The 23,595-nt window shown below is 45.6% G+C and overlaps 1 protein-coding gene across 1 annotated transcript; it reads right to left on the bottom strand.

The window, feature by feature from the left end:
- Positions 1-8,269: 8,269 nt before the first annotated feature.
- DAZAP2 (DAZ associated protein 2) lies at positions 8,270-22,806 on the bottom strand. Its single transcript, XM_066584372.1, has 4 exons — positions 22,672-22,806; positions 16,282-16,406; positions 12,970-13,212; positions 8,270-9,871 (listed from the first exon to the last, which is right to left on the bottom strand). The coding sequence occupies exons 1-4, from the start codon at positions 22,682-22,684 to the stop codon at positions 9,743-9,745; spliced, it is 510 nt and encodes a 169-aa protein (XP_066440469.1). The 5' UTR covers positions 22,685-22,806; the 3' UTR covers positions 8,270-9,742.
- Between the last annotated feature and the right edge of the window lie 789 nt (positions 22,807-23,595).

The following is a 23,595-nucleotide window of genomic DNA, read 5'->3' on the forward strand; positions in this document are numbered from 1 at the left end:
TGTGTGACTGCTAAGTGGTGACGCAGAATCTGTGACCTTTTCGCAATGTCAATTGTAGAAGGGTTGTGGGTCTGATGGCTTCCATTGATTTCAGTGGAAGCCATCCATGTGGAATCCATGCAAAACATAAAGCATGTTGTCATGAAAAATTTCACAGAAAAATTCTAAAATAAAAATCAGTCGCTGTCCCCTCATGTGAGCAGACATGCAGATGCTCTATTGGTGCAGAATGCCACAGATAGTCTGCGTGGGAGACTATCGCGGATTATGCAGTTCAAACATGATTGTGTGCAGGTGGCCTTAGACTGGGAATCTGAATAAGGCCGAGCTCACAGGGATGGATTCCAACTGTGGAATCTGCATCTGCGCAGAGGATCCGCAGCAAAATGCAGCCATTTTTCGCTCACACTTGCAGATACGAATTCCATTTTCCACAAGTCATCGCTTGACGGGAAATGTAAAAATTAAAAAAAATAAATAACAAACGCTATACTGCGCATAACCAACAGCGAGCCACCGTGGTCATCCGCAATACAAATTATTCAGGTTCATCGGGCAGGCTCAGACTGACTCCGCCGTGGGCCTCCCATGTGGTCTGCCTCTGAGCCCAGTCTAAATGTTAGACTTGAAAATCAACATTGTATGGGAATAGCTTACACCTATGTTCACTTGTATTGTACTGTATTAAGGTGTATATTAGATAACATGCGTTTGCCCAGCTTAAAGGGGTTTTCCAGGGAAATGCTATTGATGACAGGTCAATCAGCTGAGCGGGTGCATGCTGTCAGCACCGCAAATTCAGAGATCGGAGCGGAACAGCAGAAATAACATTACTTTGCACAACCCAAGTACTGAACAACCGCTATGTTAAGTGAATGGAGAAGAGCAAGGAGAGAAATCTTCCACAGCCGCCCCATTGTGAAGCAACGATACTCATGCCTGTGCAAAAGCATGTGCGTGGGTACTTGTGGGGATGAGTGATGGGCATAGTTTGCCTGACATTTGTCCCATTTAAATGGGCCTTTACCCTCCAGCAGGGGGCATAAAGATAGTGACAGTCCCTTTTAAACTTAGATAAGATGCTCATAAGGACATACAGGTAAACGTATTTCAGCCACACTTGTTTGAGTGTCTCAGCCTGACCAGAGTCTGTATTCTGAATGTATAAATCCGGTTGACATAGACTTCTGTCCCCGGCTCCAGATGCAAATTCACGGCATGCGTACTGTGGCTTTCAATTGTGTCCCTTGGCTGCATTCATCTTTAAAGTAATTTTTGCTGTATTGTATGCAGCTTGAGACTAGAGAAGGAACTGCACTTAAGGATATTTCACATTTGAAACACTGATGTAAATAAAATTACATAACTATGGAGATGGCCAAGGAGAAAAGCTGGCAAACCAGTGTTTTGAAAAACACATTTAAAAAATACTTTATCAAAACATAAGTACACAAAAAAATTGCCATGCCCATAACAAAATTAAAATATGGCTTTTAAGGGCTCATTCACACTGGTGTATTGTCACGCGTATTTCCCTTATGTAACACGTGGTTAATGGAGGCAATGAGTCTATGGACTTTCATTCTTCCATTCACACCTGCGTTGGAGCTGCGAGGGGACACTGCGTATAAAACACTGGAGATATAAATCGCTGCATGCTCTAGTTCTCTGCTGTTTGTACGGAGCCCTAGAGGGGCTCTGTATTGAAACACTGCCGCCTCACAATACTTGCAAGAGGGCAACATTTAGTACGGAGCTGTCACACTGAGCATGTCTGTGCCATCATAATCCTGGGCAGTGCCTATCGCAGCCTGTATGTGATCTGTCAGCTCTTCTGCTGCTACAGCGTAGGGCCTGTGATGACTACAGCGCTGCAAAAGCAATAAAAGTTGTATGTTTTTTTTGGGAAAAAAAATGATAAATTAAGATGAGACTGAGCCGCACAGCAGTAGTTGTATAGCTGGGTTACACCTCCTCTGTGCATGGTTGTGGTGGTAGGGATTGCTGGGCGGTTCTGTGCCTAGTATTGTAGGGACTGACTAAAAGAGGGCGATTTGTGGCTAGTGGGCTTATATCATTTGATTAAAATGTTAATAAGAACCTCATGTTTAAAATGCTGAGAAGCAATAGATCAATGTATATGTGGCTGTATGCGCCATGGTTTTCTTTATATAACTCCATTTGAAAGGTCATCGATTCATTAAGGCTGTATCTTTAGTGTTTTAGGGCTTTTTGAACAGATCTATCCTCTGGACAGGGTCAGCTACTCAGATCTGTAGTCAGTGGGCCATAGTGTGGTCAGAGTAGGAAGCAGGAGCCTCGGCTTCACTTCTATTGGAGTCCATGATCCCACTGTGGTTCTCTTATGATCAGGATGTGATGGCCATATCATAAGCAAAGCAGGAACTTTAGAAGCATGGCGCTCCTGTTTGATTTCAATGGCAGTGAAGCCGACTGCCACTTCCTCCACTGACAGCAGACCAAACTATCAGCTGATGGTTGGTAGTTGAAAGGGACTAACCCAACTTTTTTTTTTTTAAATTGCTGACCCATTGTCCTGGATAGATCATCAGTTCAAAAAGGCCAGAATAACCCTTTAATGTCTAGTTTACATTTAGTCAAGTAACCGGGGCTAGTGAACTGATCTTCAAAGGACAAAACGGTAGAAGAAAAAAACCAAAACCACAATCCCTACCTCTGCTGCTATTTTACTGTCCTGTCTGTTTACACAGGGCCCGTGCAAGGCAAGTTCATATTAGATTTGGGGAGCAGTGGACAAGCTGTCTGTACCACTCGACCCTCCCCAGAGCTTAGACTGGCCGTGCTTTTCCTTGCCTGCCTACTTGACCAATGTAAACCATGTTGCAGCATGCTTAAGATAAACTTACAGGTATATCGAAGAGAAATAATAAGGAAACCTTGTAAGAGACTAGATGGGCCATGTGGTCTTTTTCTCTGCCATCAATCTTCTATAATACTTGATAGCGCAGAGAACAAGGCAACCTTCCCTAATGGATCTGCAGCCTGTAGACATAGATGTGTTTACTGATCACCACTGTGACAACTAATTAGGACTGCGGTCCTGCTCTGGAATAGCAGTGTGCTTCCTTCAGTGGTGCCCGCTACTGAATGTCATGTTATACCTGAATTATGCCGCTCAAAAAGAAAAAAAAAAAATCAATTGCATTTAGTGTGACACAAATAACTAACTTTGGTCATCAGTCTGAACCCCATTCTGTTTAATGCACCGTCAGACTATTGACATCCAGCAGCTTTCTTGTAGCCATTTCTGTGATGATCTCCATCTGAATAGGGCTTGCAGAACGGTTTGCCCCCTAAAAATCCCATTCAGATGAATAGAATTTCTTTTCAGTCACAGACATTTCTGCAACAAGTCTGCCGAGTGTTTCCCTTAAAGATGTTTTCTCACTAAGAACATCTATATCCATTTCTTAAGAGCTAAATATCGGATCACTGTGGGTACAACTGCTGGGATCCCCAAGATCTATGCACTCCATGGGAATGGAGCAGTGGTGTATGGGTGACAGCTTCATTCCCATCTATGGGACGGAAGGAAAGTGATACGCGTTGCAGTCTCCATCATCCCATACAACTGCATGCAGCGGTGGTCACATGCACCACCGCGCCAGTCTTGTGCAGTATTCACATGAATATCAGACTATATACATAACCTCCTCGCTCACAGCACTGGTTCCTGCTGCCGTCCAACATGATGTATGCACTACTGAATGCTACAGCCCAACACTTTATGTAGTCAGTAGCCAGTGGAGCTGCCGCAACAGATGCTGAACCAGAGGGAAAAATATACAAACTACTATCTATTGGATTAATTCAAAAGGTAATGCCCTTTTCTATGTGGCAGGGGCAAGCACTATATAGAACCAGATAAGGAAGGCCACCTATATATGTTGGCATAACTGAGAAAGGCTGGCGGTGAATGGTACAGACCACCCATTGGACTCCCAAACCCAGATTGAGCAGGGAAGTAAATGAATAAAACCTACATCTCAATCTGCTCAACTTTTTTACAACATGGTGACTACAGATCTGACTGCATGTCCAATGTGACAGGGTCCTAGCAAACTGCTAACCAGCAGTATTGTAGTGAGGGTCTATGCTCCGCTACCTATATTTATTTTAAAGGGTGAAGCATAGTGCCATGTATGTTCCTTAAAGGGCCACTCCAGCAAAAAAAAAAACAAACAAAAAAAAACTATGTCTGCCCCATCACCTGATTGCCTATTATGCTGTAGGTCTCTTCTGTGTACGGTAGCTACTTCCATGCAGTGTAGGCCCCTGTCTGATGCTTATGCAAAAGTATTCATTTGTTTGTTCAGTTTTTTAAATGGAACAGATAATGGAGGCTGCTGTGCTATTTGTTCCGTTTAAAAAAAAAAAAAAAAAAACACTAAACACATAATAGAACAGAAGCAAATGGAAATTTTCAGTTTTTGTGTTTTTTTTTTTTTTGGAAAACCAATTGAAATCAATAGTGGGGGGAAAAATGCATTTCCATTTTATTTGTGTTTCTCTTCTCCAAAAATGGAACAGATATAAAGCTCTATTACTAGTGTGAACGGAACTACAGGATGTAAATTAAAAAAAAGTTAATAAAAGTATGGTCAAATTTGCTCATCTTACCTTGGAATAAACAGAATAAAAAGCCATCAAAAAGTTGTATAAACAACAAAATGGTACCATTAGTATTTTTACATGAGAACATTTTTTTTTTTCTTCCCGCAAGAGAACTTGAAGTTGTAATGGTATGATCATTTCGATAATACAATACATAAGTAGTGCAGTATATTATTATCTCTCACCATCATTTACTTTACAGTAAAGGCCCATTTAGACAACGATTTCCGCTCAAATAAAAAAAAAAAAAAAAAAAAAAAAAAAAAAAATCGCTCAAAGCCATCTTTTGAGCGATAATCGTTGTGTCTAACTGCACTGACATCGTGTAGTTTTCGTTAGGGAATCGCTGATCGCTGAAAGACAACGATCAGCCTTATCAGGAATTCACAACGGGATACAGCTGATACTATTGTTTCAGCTGTATCCTGTTCCCTGAAGACAGGCAGGGCACAAAGAACACAGCTGTGTTCTGCATCCCCCACTGGAAACGCTCTGCTGTATAAGAGCTGGGCAGAGAACAGCTGGATGCAGAAGACAAGCGGCCCCGCTTGGAGCAAAAGTAATCGCTCAACGTTTGAGCGATCACCTTGCACTTAAAAGCACACAACGATTATCGCTCAAAAGATTTTTTTTTGAGCGATAATCGTTGTGTCTGAACCAGGCTTAAGGCCCGTTAGGCACTGCCAGAGGCAGAGCCTAATTGGCTTCTGTAGACAGCAAACTCGGAGGCCATTATTTTGCCTCTAGCTGCTATGGCAGCCTTCAGCTCCCCGTGATCGCATTGTGGAACGGGCCAATGGGGTCACTGAGGCGGCTCCAAACTATTTATATGCCACGGTCACTAGTGGCTGCAGCAGGACCGTGACTATCAGTTATGGTCGTTAATTCCACTCCGAGTACAGAGGGCTCTGCTTCTTAGCCCCTTCATAACCAGCAACATATGTGTACGGCTCCATATGGAAACTACTGTCGCCATGCACCACACATGTACAGCTGAGGTCAGGAAGGGGTTAAGGGTGGCCCATACACCTTACATAGCATTTGTCCAAGAGCTCCTTGTGTGGCCGATTCCTCCCGCCCCCAACACATGCATGCTCAGCCGCTACCGTACAACTTTAGTGGCGGCTTATCTCCCACGTCCGGAAAAAATAAAAAGTAGTATCAGGCATGTTGAAATTCAACATGCCTAATATTTCTTTTGCCCGACCTCCATCGTAGGAGTCACCCACACCCAATGGTCAGCCGATTCCAATGAAATCAGCGTGTTCGACCGGTGCTCATCTGAGGTGTATGGCCACCTATTGTCTCAACTGTACTAAGATCCTGCAGTTTCTGACGAAACATACAAAATGACAACGTAGACCATTTGGAGATTTTCATTTACGATGTTTATTTTAACTTCATCAGGTTTATTCAAATCTTCAAAATAATTTTTTTTTTTTATTCTACATTTGTTTTTAGTATATAGATATATATATAAAAAATTCCACAAGTGCACCACAGTGTATTAAACATATGGACTGTTAAATGCCCTTTAGCATATCAGTCATAATAACAGCAAAGACGCACAGTATGGAGTGACTGGGCCTCGCTCGAGATATATGCAGCCTATGCTGAAGAACACTCAGGCCACATTCCTTGTTTATATGTCTGATGAATCTTGAAGAGCCGATACTCTTTATATTGCTTGTGAGCAACACAAAAATAGAAACCAAAACGTAATATTCTTTGGAACAGCAGGGACTTGCAGAACAATAAAGTGACTTCAACAAGCAGCTAACTGACCACATACTCAACACTGAAACAGAACTGGATCCCTGAAATCTCTCATAGGATAGTCATTTAAAGGGACACTAACATTAAAGATGCGTTTTTTTACTTTAAACAGAGTTAGCGTGGATAAGTCGGTACAAGTTTGTTATAGACGCCATAGCTTGCAAATTCGGTTTGTAAAGAGAATTTAAGGGATAAGGACTACTTGTAGGCACAGGAATTTGTGCGAGTGTTCCTTTGTGATGAAGTCTTAACTTCGTTTCAATGGATTGCCATATAGCTTTTTGCCAATCTTTAGGATAGTGTCCCTCTAAAAATAAAGAATAATCATTTATAACATCATTTGAGGTGCTTAGGAGGTCAATGGGCTTTCACACAGCAAGTATTTACTCTGCTGCAAAAAAAAAAACAAAAAAAAAAAACCCAAAAAAGCTTTCTATATGAAAGCCCATTGACTGACATTATAAACATTTAACTCTTATTGCATTCAGAAGCTATCAGGACTCTTTCGGCAGCTCCATTTGGAAGAACATAAGCCTCCCCCTCAAGAGAGGTGAGCATTTACATATAGAAAAGGACAAGTAATAATACTGGAGTACTTATATTTCCAGCGGCTTACAAGTGACATCTTGAATAAATGTGGGGGGGCGGGGGTGGCTACAGAAAAAACGTACACACAAGTGATATCAACCTAAAAAATATCCAATGTTGTTGGTGGTTACTCTTTGCCTTTTCACAAAACCAGGTGAGATTGAGGAATGGAAATTTGGGCACCATGAATCTAGAAAACGAGGCTACAGCAAGAAATGGATCCGCAGACATTAGGGGGCTATAACTTAAAGGGGTTTTCCGAGTTATTTCTTTAATGCTAAAATGAACTATAGTTTTGGACCCCCCGCCCCGTGCAATTATATACATGCTTCAACCTCCCACTGCCACCATTGATTATAAAATTGGGAAAACCCCTTTAAGAGTTCGGCCATGTAACTTGTCCCTAAGCCTCTTCTACAAAGAAACTTTTTGACTATTATTCCTATAGATGGTAAGTGAAGATCTCATGTAACAATCTCTATAGCTGCAACAGCTGTATATTGAGACACTCCATAAAAGCCCCAACCTAAAGTGTGAATGGACCAGACATGCTACATCAACTCCGATCTCTTTAAATTATTAGTCTACGTTCATGTCATTTGTAATAACAGCAGCCTGTCTATTCTATACACACACAACAAACATCATCACCACCACCACCATCTAGATATGACCAGGCCAATCTAGACACCGGGCTGAGATTTGTGCTGTCACAGGAGTTTCAAGGTTGTGAGAGTTGCACCCCTAGGAAAGAAGTTTGCAAAAAAAAAAACCCACGCCACTAGTTCACACCAAAGTTGGGGTTGGCTGCAACGGAGCTTGTGCTTCAGTAGAAATGAATAGGGACCACAGCTGTCATGTTTTTTTTTTTGTTGTTTTTTCTTTAATCTCAGTTGAATTCATTCGGAAAATTTTATTTAGTCCGATCAGTCACAAATGTATGATCACCCGGCACGGATCTCTTGCTATAAAGCTGCAAATGAATCTGAAAATTTTGCAGGACCAAAGTGGAGATGGCTAAATTAATTTTTACAGGTCAATTTTTTATTTTTTTTTTAAAAGAAAAAGTGGCCAAATTTTTTTTTTACAAAAAAGTGGTAAAATTTAGGCTACTAAAAAAAGAAAGAAAAAATTTAAAGTAATGATCCGATTTGGGAACATTGGCATGTAAAAGCTTAAACCAGCGCTCAGATGATGCAGGTACTGGAAATGCTAGATTTATTTAATTTAAGGGGGTTTTCTGGGACAAGGGAAAAAAAAAAAAAAAAGCAACAGTACTCTCCTTGAATGCTCCCCTGCTCCTCAATGCTCCGGTCTTGGAAGCTGCTGCAATGGTCACTGGCGGTTCATTGTGCGAAGCCGCTCAGCCAATCAGTGGCTTTAGCAATAGTACAAAATACCAGTGATCATACAAGTGACTGCTCAGCCAATGAACAACATGTTACCGCCGCAGCAGCAGCTTCTGGGACTACAGCAGGGAAAGCAGGGTGGCTGCAGTGCAGCGGGGGCAACTTAAGAGTATTGCTTAATTTCTTATTCATTTCCTTCCCACACACTTTTTTAAATTCCGGGGAAAAAAAAAACCCAAAAACTTTATTTGTACTAAAACCTTTAAATGTACAAGCTGTCATTTTAATTTACTGCCTATGTTTTCAGAAGCTAAGGAGTTACTGAGTGCCTCGCAGATTGAGTTGCAACACTGTTCCTTCATACATATTTTCACAAGGTAGTGTAACTCCGTGAGAGTAGCTACAAATATTTTTCATGAAAAATGTCTTATACCAAAAACATAAAACATTACATAAAAAATAAAAGATGAAAATAAAGACGATTATACCCAGGGACCACAGCTGGACACTGAAATAGTAGACTGCAGTGCTATGATATACGAAAACCAAAACGCATTTGTTCTATTCCCCAATCAAATGTTTAGTGGTACAATTCCACCTACTGGCCAAAACTGCGAATGTCAGGAAAAAGATCCTGGAGTGTGCCCATATCCGACAGAGCTTTATAGGATGTGCCCATAACATAGGAGAAAGAACAGCCGTACGTGACCCGAATGTTATGGCTTGACAGGATGTTGCAGCATCTTCAACCGGTCGGTATCTACAAGGCGTCATTGTGTGGTACCATACAGGCACTTGACAGCACTGTAGGCTTTGGGTAGAAAAGACATGGAGGGTTCATGGATGAGATAAACTCTTCATGTAATTTGCAACTGGCGTTATTATTTACTAGGACTCCAAAATATACATGCCCTTCTCTATAGATTACGCAGAACATAAAATTGTCTTAGCAACAAAGTCAACAACTTGCTGAGGCTCCAAGTTACCGTCAAGGTGTAATTCTTTTGTACCCCTTCCTAAGAAGAAGATCCTATCAACATGTTTAGGTATAATAAAAGGGTGAGTGTGAGTGGGAGGTAGGAAGTGGTATAAAGGGATGTAAAGCCTTTTTTTTTTAATCTTTTATTTTTTATTTTTTTTAACATTTCCCCCCCTCCCTCTTTTACAAAGGATCTCCAGCAGGAGTACGAAGCACCAAGCAGACATCCCACAGCCTTGTTTCTAAAAACTTCAATCCTGGGTTAATATTCTAAAGCAGAGCATTGTGGGGAGTGCTCACGCAGTGAGATGTCATTCCTTGTACAAAATTATTAGCCCGCTTTTAATTTTCAATTTGTTACTTTATGCCCCCCATCCGTGCCTAGAGATCCTCCTCACCACATGGTATAACCGCCATCCGAGCCACCCATGAAGTAATTGCCTTTTCTCTGTGTGACTATGACGTTGGCACCTTGCATGGCAGCCAGCTGAGCTGCGTTGGGAGGGCAGCCAGGAGGTGGAGGCTGGAAGAGAAAAGAGAAATGAAAGACATGAAAAACTATGAAGATTTTTTTTTTTATACACGAGTGCATCCCATATCTATAGAATTTGGGCAATTACTATTATGGAAGTTCTGAACTACTCTTTGACCTGGCTTAGAATATGGTCACATATGAGATTTTGGTACATTTTCTGCTGTGTGGTGTTCAAAGTATAAAAAAAACAAAAAACACTGAAATGTATACGATTATTAGAAATTCAATTCAAAACATGCTTTCCTGCCGTTACTACCTAGTGTCATACACTACAGTGAAATCTGGTACTGCAGCTCATTCACATTCCACTATGTGGAGTACTGCAGTAAAGGCTACGTGTCAATCTATTGGGCACTGGAGACCTTTCCTTCTACTTATTGTAGGCAATAAATGTTATATCCCGAAATAAAAACATTTAAAAGGATACCTTCAATAATGGTTCTGCCAACTACATATCCCTTCATTAGGAGGGAGAAGCAGCAGTCCCGTTGACCAAGTAACGGAATGATGCAGAAAGCCAGTCGTGCAAAGCCCCTTTGCAGAAGAGGCTTCCAGCGTCGTATGGTTGGCTTAGTAAGCAGATTTCCCGTTCTCCTGGCTGTTGCTTCTAAATGTCTGTTGCAAAACGAGGAGGTACCATTCTGTACCAAAGGTCTACTCACTGTTCAGATGCAGACAGATGCACCCATGTCCACCTATAACATTTTATTCAAAGCCCAAAAGCAAGGGCATATCTGCATTTGCCATTTCCACTTGAATTTCATCTGGCTGTTGCAGTTTGGGAGCATTATCACACTTCCATGGCTGCCCGGTCACCAGATTTATCACCAATAGAACATGTATGGATGGGACCATTTGGGATGCCAACTTCAACAGCCTATGAGTTTGCATGATCTACAGCAGGGTTGCACAATATGCAGCCCAGGGGCAACATGCGGACCCCAATCATCTGGACACAGAAATATCTATGTGTGGCTGCTCAAATGTAGTTTGCATGTCAGAGAAGAGAAGTAGCACATAGCAAGGCAACAGGAACAGACGAGCACTCTGGGTGCCCTGTGTAGCTATGTCAGGGTCCCCTGTATATTAGGAGAACAAAGTCTCTTGACCCGTTTGGCACTCAGAAAAGAAAAAAAAACAAAACAAAAAGGAGTATGAGTTAGAGGCATTGTATATGCCTGCAAGCTCTCTCCATTGTAGTTTATAGGACTTATGAAACGCTAGGCTGTTATCTCGACATCCATCATCTACAATGGAGAGAGCCATGTGCATGGTCTACTCTATAGAGTGCAGATTGGGAGGGAAGGTGGCCCCCATTTTCCCAACAGGTAGGAGTCCTGAAAGTGGAACTTCCTTTGGTTGATCATGGTATATACTTAGGAATACCCCTGCAGCCCCTGGAAGTGGTTCAGTATGGCAATGTGGCCCTTAGACCAGAAAAGGTTGTGCACCCATGCCCATCCGTATCACATCTTCCATCCAAGCTAGAGGCGGTACAATGGGGTACCAGAGCCTCCATGCCCGCCCATATCACATCTTGTATCCAAACTAGAGGTGGTACAACAGGGTACTAGAGCCTCCCTTCAAGGGGTCAGTTTTTCCTAATAAATTCTCCTTTTGCTCCGATATTGGAATCACTTCCTTATATCAGCATTACAATCGCACGTAGAAAGTTTCATTCGATTCCAACAACTTCTTCTAAGGGAGGGATTTTTTGACAATGAGTGTATATCTTATTACAGAAAAAGGTCACCTTCTCCACTTATTAGCCACTTGTCCTCCTGCACTAATCACTCACTCTAAAGCCACTGGTAAAATCTGTTCTTAGTGAGGCAGAGGAAGATTATCCGCTCACTGAGGGACCTGGTCACAACTACTGCCTATAGACGTCTAGAGAGGGGAAGAAGGAGCAGCTGCATAGAGACAGACATGTTCTATTGATTTATGAAAAGTTAATGGTCATTGAAGGTAATCCCTTCATTGAAGCCATTTAATCCCTTGGTGACATCTTGTTTTTACAATGTACATGGTGCTGCAAAACTTTATTCTACGAGTCAGTAAGGTTACGGCGATACCAAATTTATATATTTTTCATTATACTACTTCTAACAAACTTTCATTTTTCCACTAATTGAGTTCTGTGAAGGCGTGTTTGTTTGCAGGCGGACCTGTCATTTCTATTGGGGTACATATGACTTTTTGATCACTTTTTATTAAATATTTTCTTGGAGACAGGATGACCCAAAAAAAAAAAAAAAAGATCAATTCTGGCATTCTTTTTTCTTATGGCATTCCCTGTGCGGGATAAATAATTCACCATTCTAAAAGATCAAACTTTTATGGAGGCAGCGATACAAGTATGTTTAATTTTTTTATATGTTAAAGATAGAAATTTTTTTTTAGCTTTAAATGTTTTTTTTTATTTTTGCAAAAACTACGAAACTTTATTCCACTTATGTTTACTTCAAAATGTGCTTATTGTTAAATGCCACAGAATTTTTGAATAAAACATACACAGAGGTAAGGAGATTAGTCTGTCCCGGGTTCATGCTGCCTGTGGTTTAGGCGGCATGAACCTAGTGACAGAATCCCTTAAAGCCCTGTCACAGGCAGAAATACATGGCGGCGCTGGGGGCCCTTACAAGGTGCCAGGTTGTCATGATGTCCAAACAGCACCCTGTGATCTCCCTGCAGGGGGCCATTCTGGAGACAGGGAAAGCCGCCCCATGCACCCCCAGCTGCCGGAGGGCGTACATATAGGACCTCTTGCAGGAAGGAGTTAAAGAGATTTTGTTAGTTCCTATGTGCCCCATATACTAAGCAAATGGGATCATTAGGGATAGTGTGCCGAGTCCAAGGATGCGATTTTCACACTCACCTTCCTCCGCTGGAACAGAGTATCATGAGTATCTCACAAGTATCCCCCACACTGTTACAGGGATAAGTATCCTGTGATATCACAGAGATCCTCAAGACGAACATTTATAGTATTCTTGGTGTTATATGTAGCACAAAACCTATAGTGCAGCCACTGAAGCCACACGGGAAAAGGTCAGTTCCAAATTAAATACATATATAAAACTTACTGGCACACTTGCTGAATTTCCTGCACCAAACCTTGCACCAGCATCATATCCTCCGTCAACCAGGACAGTGGAGCCTGGGGGATACACCGGTCCAATGGGGTAGTAGGCCAAAGGAACAGAGGAACCCATTTGTGCAATTGGCATTGACTGGGCCATTGGCAAATACATGGAAGCTCCTGGATAAGCTGCAGACATAGCTGCCATATTAGCAGCAGATGAGTGAACATACCCCTGGCGATAAAGCTGGAGAGGAGAAGATCAGGAAGAAAAATTAATATTTGCTTCACAAAAGGACTTTCATCGCAAAACTGTTCACACCTATGGGGCTTCATACATGTAATCCTCTCATGTTAGGTTGTAATAGCACATTCCTAATAACTGTAGCTGACACAGCAATGTACATTTGTAGCCTCAGCTCATGAACCCTGCTCATACAGCATGTAAGGGTGCAAATATAATTTGTTTTTTTCCCTAAACCAGCATTTTTCTTAAGAGAAGTATAAAGAAACAACTTGTACGTGTTCTATCTTTTTGATGCTCCAATCCCTGTTGAGAAAAAAAATAAAGTAAAACTGGCCATACACAAGATATTTGTCAGCTTGTTTGGGCAGCACCTACTTCTCCTGACTAGATCATTTTAACACCTTCATACTTATTTCCATATAAAAAGGGGGAATAAAGCCAGAACCATATGCTTCTTTCGCCCAACATCTGGCATTGAGAGACAGTCCCCATATACATTAAATAAAAAGTGGTCAGAACCATAGAATGATCTAAGGAGGCTTTCTGGTTGTATTGATAGCCTGTCCTCAGGATAAGTCATCAGTAGTAGATTGGCAGGGGTCCATTGCCTGGCTTCCATGCCAATCAGCTGTTTGCTGGGCTGGTGCACTCATGTACTGAGTGGATTTCTACAGGAAGCAGACAGCTTCATTCTTACTGTTGCAACTATGCTTGGTATGGCGGGCAAGTTCCCATTCAATTCAATGACTGACTACTACACTAAAAACGGAGCTGTCCGCTTCCTGTAGAATCCAGTTCAGTACACGAGTGCACCAGCCCAGCAAACAGCTGATTGGCACAGAAGCCAGGCAATGGACCCCTGCCAATCTACTACTGATGACTTATCCTAAGGATAGGCCATTAATAGTCTACAACTCCTTTAATTACATGGCCAGTTTTAGACTGCTCATACCCATTAGATGTATATCAGCTGAACTCACTGATTATTTAAAAAGGACGCCTGTTATGTTATTTATCTTGTATTTTTGCAATATACCTTACGCATGTGTGTCTGAACGGTGTATGCAGCGCTACTTTTTTTTTTTTTTTTTTTGTTAAACAGTGGCTCCCATCTTGAGATATCGCAGCCAAACCTCTTCCATCACCATAAGCAAATTAGCAGTTGATGGTTCCCTAGGCGGTCCGGGCCCTTTCCTTGCCTCTTCAACTTTGCCCGCTGGAGACATCACATGTTCCATCAAATTCGCCTGCTCCGAACTGAGGGACCATTCCTGTCCAAGCGGGAGTCAGAGCACAAACGCCAGATCCCCGGTGTATTTAGTGGATCACATGACGTCTCCAGCAAGGAGAGCTGGAGACATTTAGCAAAAGAAGGGGACATGTTTCAATTGAAGAGGCAGGGAGAAAGCCCGGACCGATTGCAGAGGTGGACTGCCGATCAGATAGCCCACCATTAATTTGCATACGGAATGAGAAGATCTTCAGCAGCAATATCAGGAGGAGAGCCTCAGATGAAAAAAGAAAGGTACGGCTAGATTCCATCACAGACTTCCTTTAACATGTACATGAGCCTCCCAATACTCCCCCAGTGACGGAGCTCGTGGGAGAGAAGGATCAGGCAGCTGGATTTCAACATGCCAGGTCCTTTCGTCCTCAGAGATAAGCAAAGGAGTTGAATGCCCACTGATCCTAAAGACGGTAGGCCATCAATAGTAGAGTCTTAGAAAACCTCATTAAGGGTACGTTCCCAGTGGATTTGGTGCAGATTTTGATGAGGATCTGCAGTAGAATTTACTCTTTCAATCGAAGGGTTGAAGTCTGCTGTGAATCCACATCAACATCTACATCACTTTTGGTTTTTCCACTGAAAAATTCTGCATCAAATCTGTTCTGTGTATAAAAAAAACACACCCTAAAGGGGTTTTCCGAAACTAAAAAGGTATTGATGACCTGTTGTTGGGATATCAGATCGGTAGGGGTCGGCGCTCAGGACCCACACAAATCAGCTATTTAAAGAGGCTTTGATGCACACTGTAGCCTTCTCTCAGATCTGTGATGTCATGTTCATCGATCACATGGCCTAAGAGTAGCAGTCCTATTCAGAAACGTACAGTGCTGTGCCTAGTAGGCAGTGAAGTGGCTGCGGCCACTTCAGACAGCTGATTGGTGGACCCCCAACGATCCGATATTGATGACTTATCCTGAAGAAAGCTCATCAATATCGACCTCCCGGAAAACCCCTTAAAAGTAGTTTACAGTGCATGTATAACTAAAGCTAATCTATTATGGAAGTCTGTCATATATATTATTTCCAACTTTAACTGCATCCAGTTGTACAATCTGACAATATGGCTGCAGACTAAAAAAAAATAATAAAAAAATAAAAAAAATAATCATGTTCACTACTACGCAATATAGCCTGGCCTCACACGGGCCTATTTGCATTGCGAAAACCAGAGCAGGTGTCTGCCTCCGGATTCCGCAGCAAATACCTCCCATAGCATGCTATGGAAAAGAGCTTTTTCCTGCACATGAGCCGAAATCAACTGCAATTTTTCCACCGTGCTCTATTTTAGCGTGGTTTCCGCACGGACGGTTTCCACTTAGTCAATGGAAGCTGTCCAGCCCGTGACCAGTCTGCAATTAACATTGCGGACAGGTCACGAATTCTGTACTGGACATGTCCGACGGCAGGACCATCCGCAGTACAGATAAGAAGAAAGGTGTGCGGGGGTCACCAGCCGGGCATTAGGTCGGATTCCACTGCAGGATCCCACATCCCGAACTTGACCCGGTCGCGTGCAGCCGGCCATAGATATAGACTATTCCAAGAACCTCAAACCTGGTGAAACGTTCAAGTTAAGAGCTGATCTCCCACGTTAACACTTCCCGAAGGGCAGACAGTCCTGAAAGTTCTTGTGTCAGTGTGCAGAGAACTAAAACTCTTAATTAAGGACTAAATTAACCCTTCTTATAAGATAGATGTGAGAATTTTACTATCCATTCAGATTAATCATTCCACTTGAAGAGATTGTGTAACGGGGAAGACGAGCCGTTATCATACATTACCTCGGAATAAGCAGGAGGAGCATCCGTGTAGGTAGGAGCTTGAGGGAGATGCATGGCTGCCTGCGGGTAGACAGACTGAGGATTGGGAGTCTGGGTTGGGTAAGCTGGAGGAGTAGTATACTGTCCTGTAGAGGAAGGAGAAAGGAAGGAGAAAAAGGATGGAGTCAATACACATACAACCTAATTATGTGGTGAACAGGATGGCAATATACCCCAACAGGGCACACAAGAGGCGGGCCGTGCCATCTCCTCCCTGCCTGGGGAGGGCGCCGTCATCCTGACCGCTGCAGGCCTCACGGCCCACCACCATGACTCAACTCCAACTGAAACTTCGTTAACCTGATATCAGAACGTAATCTATTAATTTTTTTCTTCTCGTGCACCCAGGCAGTTCTCCTTTAAGTATCGCCGTAGAGAAGAATTCTGCCCGCCGCCGGCCCGCCATGCTGACAATTACAATGTTCTAGCCGTTTATTTTGTCAGTCCTGTCTGCCGCTCCATATAGAATATTAATGCGAGAAGGTTGTTAGATGGCTGTGCGCATAGAAACTTTTCCTGCTAACCCCCGAGGGCTTCTCTTCCAGCGGGTCCCTATAGGCCGAGTGCTGCTTGGCACAACTGCAATCAGCATGGCTTCCCCATCTCACGTTAGCAACGCAGCAGAAAAATAATTGTCAGGAACAGCAAAGTCAGCTCTTCTGCCGGAGGACAAGGATGAACTACACACTGGCTGCAGCAGCGACGTTAGATGTGCCTGCAGTATGACATAAGCCGGCGGAGAGATCCGCGGTAATACGTACTTTACAATTGTAGCCATGGATGCAGTATATGTGTACGAGTGGGAGGGCAGGAAACGGCTGAAAGTGGCATATGGTTCGCTGGCACGCTGCCACCATCTCCTGCTTGTGTTAAATGAGGACACGAACATTGGCAAGCCTCTGCAACGCAGCAATTGGGTAGTTTTAGTTTAGATACAATGTATCTCTTCCCTAGAAGAAATCACTGTTGTTTACAGGCGTTAGATATGCATCGGCAATATCCCTCATGAATAAATCATAGAAGGAAAAGCGCCATGTACGCTGCTGTGTGAAATAATAACGCTACACGAGGCAACGGCGTCGGTGAGTCACACACACACGCAAAACCTTTGGCAGAAAAACAAAGTTCTGAAGTCCCCCATCGAATCCCCCTCCTACACCCCTCCTACAGCGAACGCAGGCGATGCATACAGATCTCCACAGGAACATAGAAATGTGCATGTATCCACCACGGGCTCTGTGTGTGTGTATGTATGCATGTATGTATGTATATATGTATATATATATTTATTATATACACACACTCACGGTGTAGTCTACAAGACGGATCCAGCGCTAGATCGCAATACTGCTGGCCTGTAGCGAAACAATAGCGGACTTTAATTGGAAGGCAGGGATGGGCTACATGATTGTATCAGGAACGCTAGCTTTTCTCCTTAGGGAGAGCACCTAGACGGTGAGTGAGGAGACCCATTCATGCCCCTCTGGGTAATATGCAAATAAGGCAGATGGAATAATACCTCTACAGTGCCACCTATTGGAAGGCAGCATTCCTTCAAGCCAAAGTTAGACTCTTTATACAAGCCTTGTAACAATGAATGGGAATTAAAAGCAAAGCCAGACTCCATGCACAGACAGCTGTTGCAGGGCGTTTGCCCTTCATCCATGTACAGTAGGAGTCTGGCTTTGCTAGTGAAAGCCTGGTATGGCACACAGGGGAGCCAGGAACAGGGATTGCAATTTTGTGTTGTGGCCCCTGTAAGAGAGTAAAACCCAGTTGCAGAGTTGAAGAGTAGCATACGGGAAGAAGAAATTCGCTTTTCGCCGCCAAGTCCCGTGCGATCGCTGCTATGACTGAAGGAAAGCGTCCTCCTACTATGGTAGAGGCTGATCATCTAGGAAGACATCCGCTGTCGTCTGCAGGAGATTCAGGTTACTGATCCACGTTGAGGGTCCCTGGAACAAACAATCTGGGGGTCCACCAAGGCGATCCCCCCAGATTCAAACCCACACGTTCACGATGGAATTTGCATTGCCTTCTAATTGGGTCCTGTTCTTACTGGTAATTTGCGTTGCATCTGCAATGAACTGGCGCTTCGCCGCTCACTAACAGTCCCACAATATTAGTCAGCCCTGGACTCTACTGTCTGACGGCTCCATGTAAGTATGGCGGTAGTAGAAGGAGGCCACTTTAAGCACAAAAAAAACAAAAAAACAATCGCTTCTTGCCGCACACTCGCGGAACTAATTGCGATTTCCACAAGCGGAGGAAAAGAATGAAAAAAAAAATGGGAGCATGCTCTATTTTTGTGTGGCATCCACTGAAGTCAATGGAAGCCATTCGAGCCATGACCTGTCCACAATTGACATTGCGGATTCTGCGTCATCGCCTAATGACGGTACGGGAGGAGGAGGAGACATTACAAGGCATTAAGTGACAACACCAGACAAATGGCAACTCAAGTAACTTGTCACACACGGAGGTCAGAAGGGGAACGGTTTCTCCTTAGGGAGAGCACCTGGTAGGTGTGGGGAGACTTATGAGGCCATGCATGCTCTCTGGGAAAAATGCAAATGATAGGATGGAACAATGTCTCCACAGCACCACCTATTGGACGCCAGCATTCCTGCAAGTCATTATTTTTTACTGAATTAACAGTAAAACTGCCTGTGTTGTCCATAGCAACCAATCAGAGCCCTGCTTTCATTGTGCCACAGCATTGTGAGAAATGACAGCAGAGCTCCGATGGGTTTTACTGGACGAGGCCCCGTGTGTTCGCACAGCTTTGGCTTTTTTTCAGCCATGCCTGCTCCGCCAGCTCAGACCAGACCAGCTAGCCTTCACTCCCCACGTCCATCAACGGCCCGTGGACGCACATGACACTTGTCCGCTCACAGACGGTCCGTCCTTAGCTGGCAGGGCATGATGGGAATTGTAGTTTTGCTAAAGTAGGAGAGGCACAATTTGGGAACAACTGAAGTAGAAGATAATTCCCAACAGGTCTGTAGGAATGTCTGCGGTGACCCAATGACGGATGAGAAGTCATGTGACCTAGGCGCGGACGGATCGAGACTGCGAGCTACAACAAGAGTTGGAGAAAAAAAAAAGGTTGATCTCGTTACACAAGCATCCGTGTAATAATCACACCGTAGTGTAATATGAGCCGCCGTCACGGGACAGCAGACAATAAATCACTGACAGGCAGGACCTCGTACGTCACACGGGAGCATGAGTCACCGGCCGCAGGTTACGGCAACTGCCGGGCCACATGGCGCCGACTAGGTGCGTGCGAACATACCGGTGTCATATATACATGGCAACGTAGAAGCACTACACACATGACCCACACAGGCGGACGCGGCTAGATGGGCTTGGGGAATAGGGGGGGGGGGGGGGGGGACGCGGCAAGGTGGGATTGGGATGGGGGTGGCAAAGCAGGATTTGGGGGGGGGGGGGGGGGGGGAGGACGCGGCAATGTGGGATTGGATGGAAAATTGGGGGGAGGGGACACGCGACAGGCTGGATGGAATGCGACGTATTGCACGGGATGCGCCGGATTGCACGGGATGCGCCGGATTGCATCGGATTGGATGCGACGGATTGCACGGGTTGCGTCGGATTGCTCGGGATGCGACGGATTGTATGCGTCGGATTGCACGGGATGCGACGGATTGTATGCGTCGGATTGCACGGGATGCGACGGATTGTATGCGTCGGATTGCACGGGATGCGACGGATTGTATGCGTCGGATTGCACGGGATGCGACGGATTGTATGCGTCGGATTGCACGGGATGCGACGGATTGTATGCGTCGGATTGCACGGGATGCGACGGATTGTATGCGTCGGATTGCACGGGATGCGACGGATTGTATGCGTCGGATTGCACGGGATGCGACGGATTGTATGCGTCGGATTGCACGGGATGCGACGGATTGTATGCGTCGGATTGCACGGGATGCGACGGATTGTATGCGTCGGATTGCACGGGATGCGACGGATTGTATGCAATGGATTGCACGGGATGCGACGGATTGTATGCAATGGATTGCACGGGATGCGTCGGATTGTATGCAATGGATTGCACGGGATGCGTCGGATTGTATGCAATGGATTGCACGGGATGCGTCGGATTGTATGCAATGGATTGCACGGGATGCGTCGGATTGTATGCAATGGATTGCACGGGATGCGTCGGATTGTATGCAATGGATTGCACGGGATGCGTCGGATTGTATGCAATGGATTGCACGGGATGCGTCGGATTGTATGCAATGGATTGCACGGGATGCGTCGGATTGTATGCAATGGATTGCACGGGATGCGTCGGATTGTATGCAATGGATTGCACGGGATGCGTCGGATTGTATGCAATGGATTGCACGGGATGCGACGGATTGTATGCAATGGATTGCACGGGATGCGACGGATTGAATGCGTCGGATTGCACGCGACGGATTGGATGCGTCGGATTGCACGGGATGCGACGGATTGTATGCAATGGATTGCACGGGATGCGACGGATTGTATGCAATGGATTGCACGGGATGCGTCGGATTGTATGCAATGGATTGCACGGGATGCGTCGGATTGTATGCAATGGATTGCACGGGATGCGTCGGATTGTATGCAATGGATTGCACGGGATGCGTCGGATTGTATGCAATGGATTGCACGGGATGCGTCGGATTGTATGCAATGGATTGCACGGGATGCGTCGGATTGTATGCAATGGATTGCACGGGATGCGTCGGATTGTATGCAATGGATTGCACGGGATGCGTCGGATTGTATGCAATGGATTGCACGGGATGCGACGGATTGTATGCAATGGATTGCACGGGATGCGACGGATTGAATGCGTCGGATTGCACGCGACGGATTGGATGCGTCGGATTGCACGGGATGCGACGGATTGGATGCGTCGGATTGCACGGGATGCGACGGGTTGGATGCGACGGATTGCTCGGGATGCGTCGGATTGCACGGGATGCGACGGATTGGATGCGTCAGATTGCACGCGACGGATTGCTCGGGATGCGTCGGATTGCACGGGATGCGACGGATTGGATGCGACGGATTGCACGGGATGCGACGGGTTGGATGCGACGGATTGCTCGGGATGCGACGGATTGCTCGGGATGCGACGGGTTGGATGCGACGGATTGCTCGGGATGCGACGGGTTGGATGCGACGGATTGCTCGAGATGCGTCGGATTGCTCGGGATGCGTCGGATTGCTCGGGATGCGACGGATTGGATGCGTCGGATTGCACGGGATGCAACAGATTGGATGCGTCGGATTGCTCGGGATGCGACGGATTGCTCGGGATGCGACGGATTGCTCGGGATGCGACGGATTGCTCGGGATGCGACGGATTGCTCGGGATGCGACGGATTGCACGGGATGCAACAGATTGGATGCGTCGGATTGCTCGGGATGCAACAGATTGGATGCGTCGGATTGCTCGGGATGCGTCGGATTGCTCGGGATGCGTCGGATTGCTCGGGATGCGTCGGATTGCTCGGGATGCGACGGATTGCTCGGGATGCGACGGATTGCTCGGGATGCGACGGATTGCACGGGATGCAACAGATTGGATGCGTCGGATTGCTCGGGATGCAACAGATTGGATGCGTCGGATTGCTCGGGATGCGTCGGATTGCTCGGGATGCGTCGGATTGCTCGGGATGCGACGGATTGCTCGGGATGCGTCGGATTGCTCGGGATGCGTCGGATTGCTCGGGATGCGTCGGATTGCTCGGGATGCGTCGGATTGCTCGGGATGCGACGGATTGCTCGGGATGCGACGGATTGCTCGGGATGCGACGGATTGCACGGGATGAGCTGATACTGCAGCAGGTCCGGTCCGGTGCTGGTAGCACTGGCACACATCACTATAATACACTGCATTACTGGCGCACCAGCTGTAATCATCAGCAGTCCTGGGATCTGCAGTCCTTCACTTGTACAGATGGGGGCGCTCTGATGGTTTGCAAGGAGATGCAGGAAGCCAATTATCACTGTGTGTAATGAGAGGTTTCTATAGTACACGTGTGCAGGAGGCCATAACACTACAGGGGGGGAATGCTGTGACTTGTAGTCCCTCCGCAGCTGGACACGTCATCCCCAGCAGCAGTAGTAGGTCATAGCTCAGCGTGAAGGGTTAATCGCAATGCATGCTGGCACCTGCTGCTGGGATGGGCTCACCGACTCCGCTCCCCAGACTCTGCGCAAGCGGCAGGACGAGGTACGCAGCAGGCCGTCACATGACAGCGGCCTAGTGCGGGCGCCGTGAGCGCATCCCCCCGCGGGCCGCTCCCCTGCCCGGCCGCACTGCTGCCCGCTCACCCTTGTTATTCATGTCGCCGGGCTGTGGAGCTCTGTGCTGTCCGTGTTGTTGTCGAGGATGATTCCACTTCCGCTTCTCACCACTTCCTTATTGTGTTGTGCGCCGTACACGGAGGGAGGGGGACAGCGAGCAGCGCCCCCTGCCGGCACTTTCACTTTCCACAGGCTTCGTACAGCTTCTACTTCCGTCCACAAGTCACTGCGCCATTAGCATGTCAGCCGCTTCATCTCCACTGATTACCCGAGTAGTCTGCCAGCCTGTTGGCTGCCATCAAAGGGCTGATTGTAACTGTACGACTGTATAATAATAGTGACTACAGTAGTAATGGTGTCCCCCCATAGAGGCCTCAGTAGTAATAGTGGCCCCTATAATGGCTGCAGTAGTAATGGTGTCCCCCCATAGTGGCCTCAGTAGTAATAGTGGTCCCTATAATGGCCTTAGTAGTAATGGTGTCCTACCATAGTCGTCTCAGTAGTAATAGTGGTCCCTATAATGGCCGCAGTAGTAATGGTGTCCCCCCATAGTGGCCTCAGTAGTAATAGTGGCCCCTATAATGGCTGCAGTAGTAATGGTGCCCCCCCATAGTGGCCTCAGTAGTAATAGTGGTCCCTATAATGGCCTCAGTAGTAATGGTGTCCCCCCATAGTGGCCTCAAGTAGTAATAGTGGTCCCTATAATGGCCTCAGTAGTAATGGTGTCCCCCCCATAGTGGCCTCAGGAGTAATAGTGGTCCCTATAATGGCCTCAGTAGTAATGGTGTCCCCCCATAGTGGCCTCAGTAGTAATAGTGGCCCCTATAATGGCCTCAGTAGTAATGGTGCCCCCCCATAGAGGCCTCAGTAGTAATAGTGATCCCGATAATGGCTGCAGTAGTAATGGTGCCCCCCATAAAGACCTCAGTAGTAATAGTGGTCCCTATAATG

The sequence above is a fragment of the Eleutherodactylus coqui genome, chromosome 1 (genome assembly GCF_035609145.1).
Source record: "Eleutherodactylus coqui strain aEleCoq1 chromosome 1, aEleCoq1.hap1, whole genome shotgun sequence".
Lineage (NCBI taxonomy): Eukaryota > Metazoa > Chordata > Amphibia > Anura > Eleutherodactylidae > Eleutherodactylus > Eleutherodactylus coqui.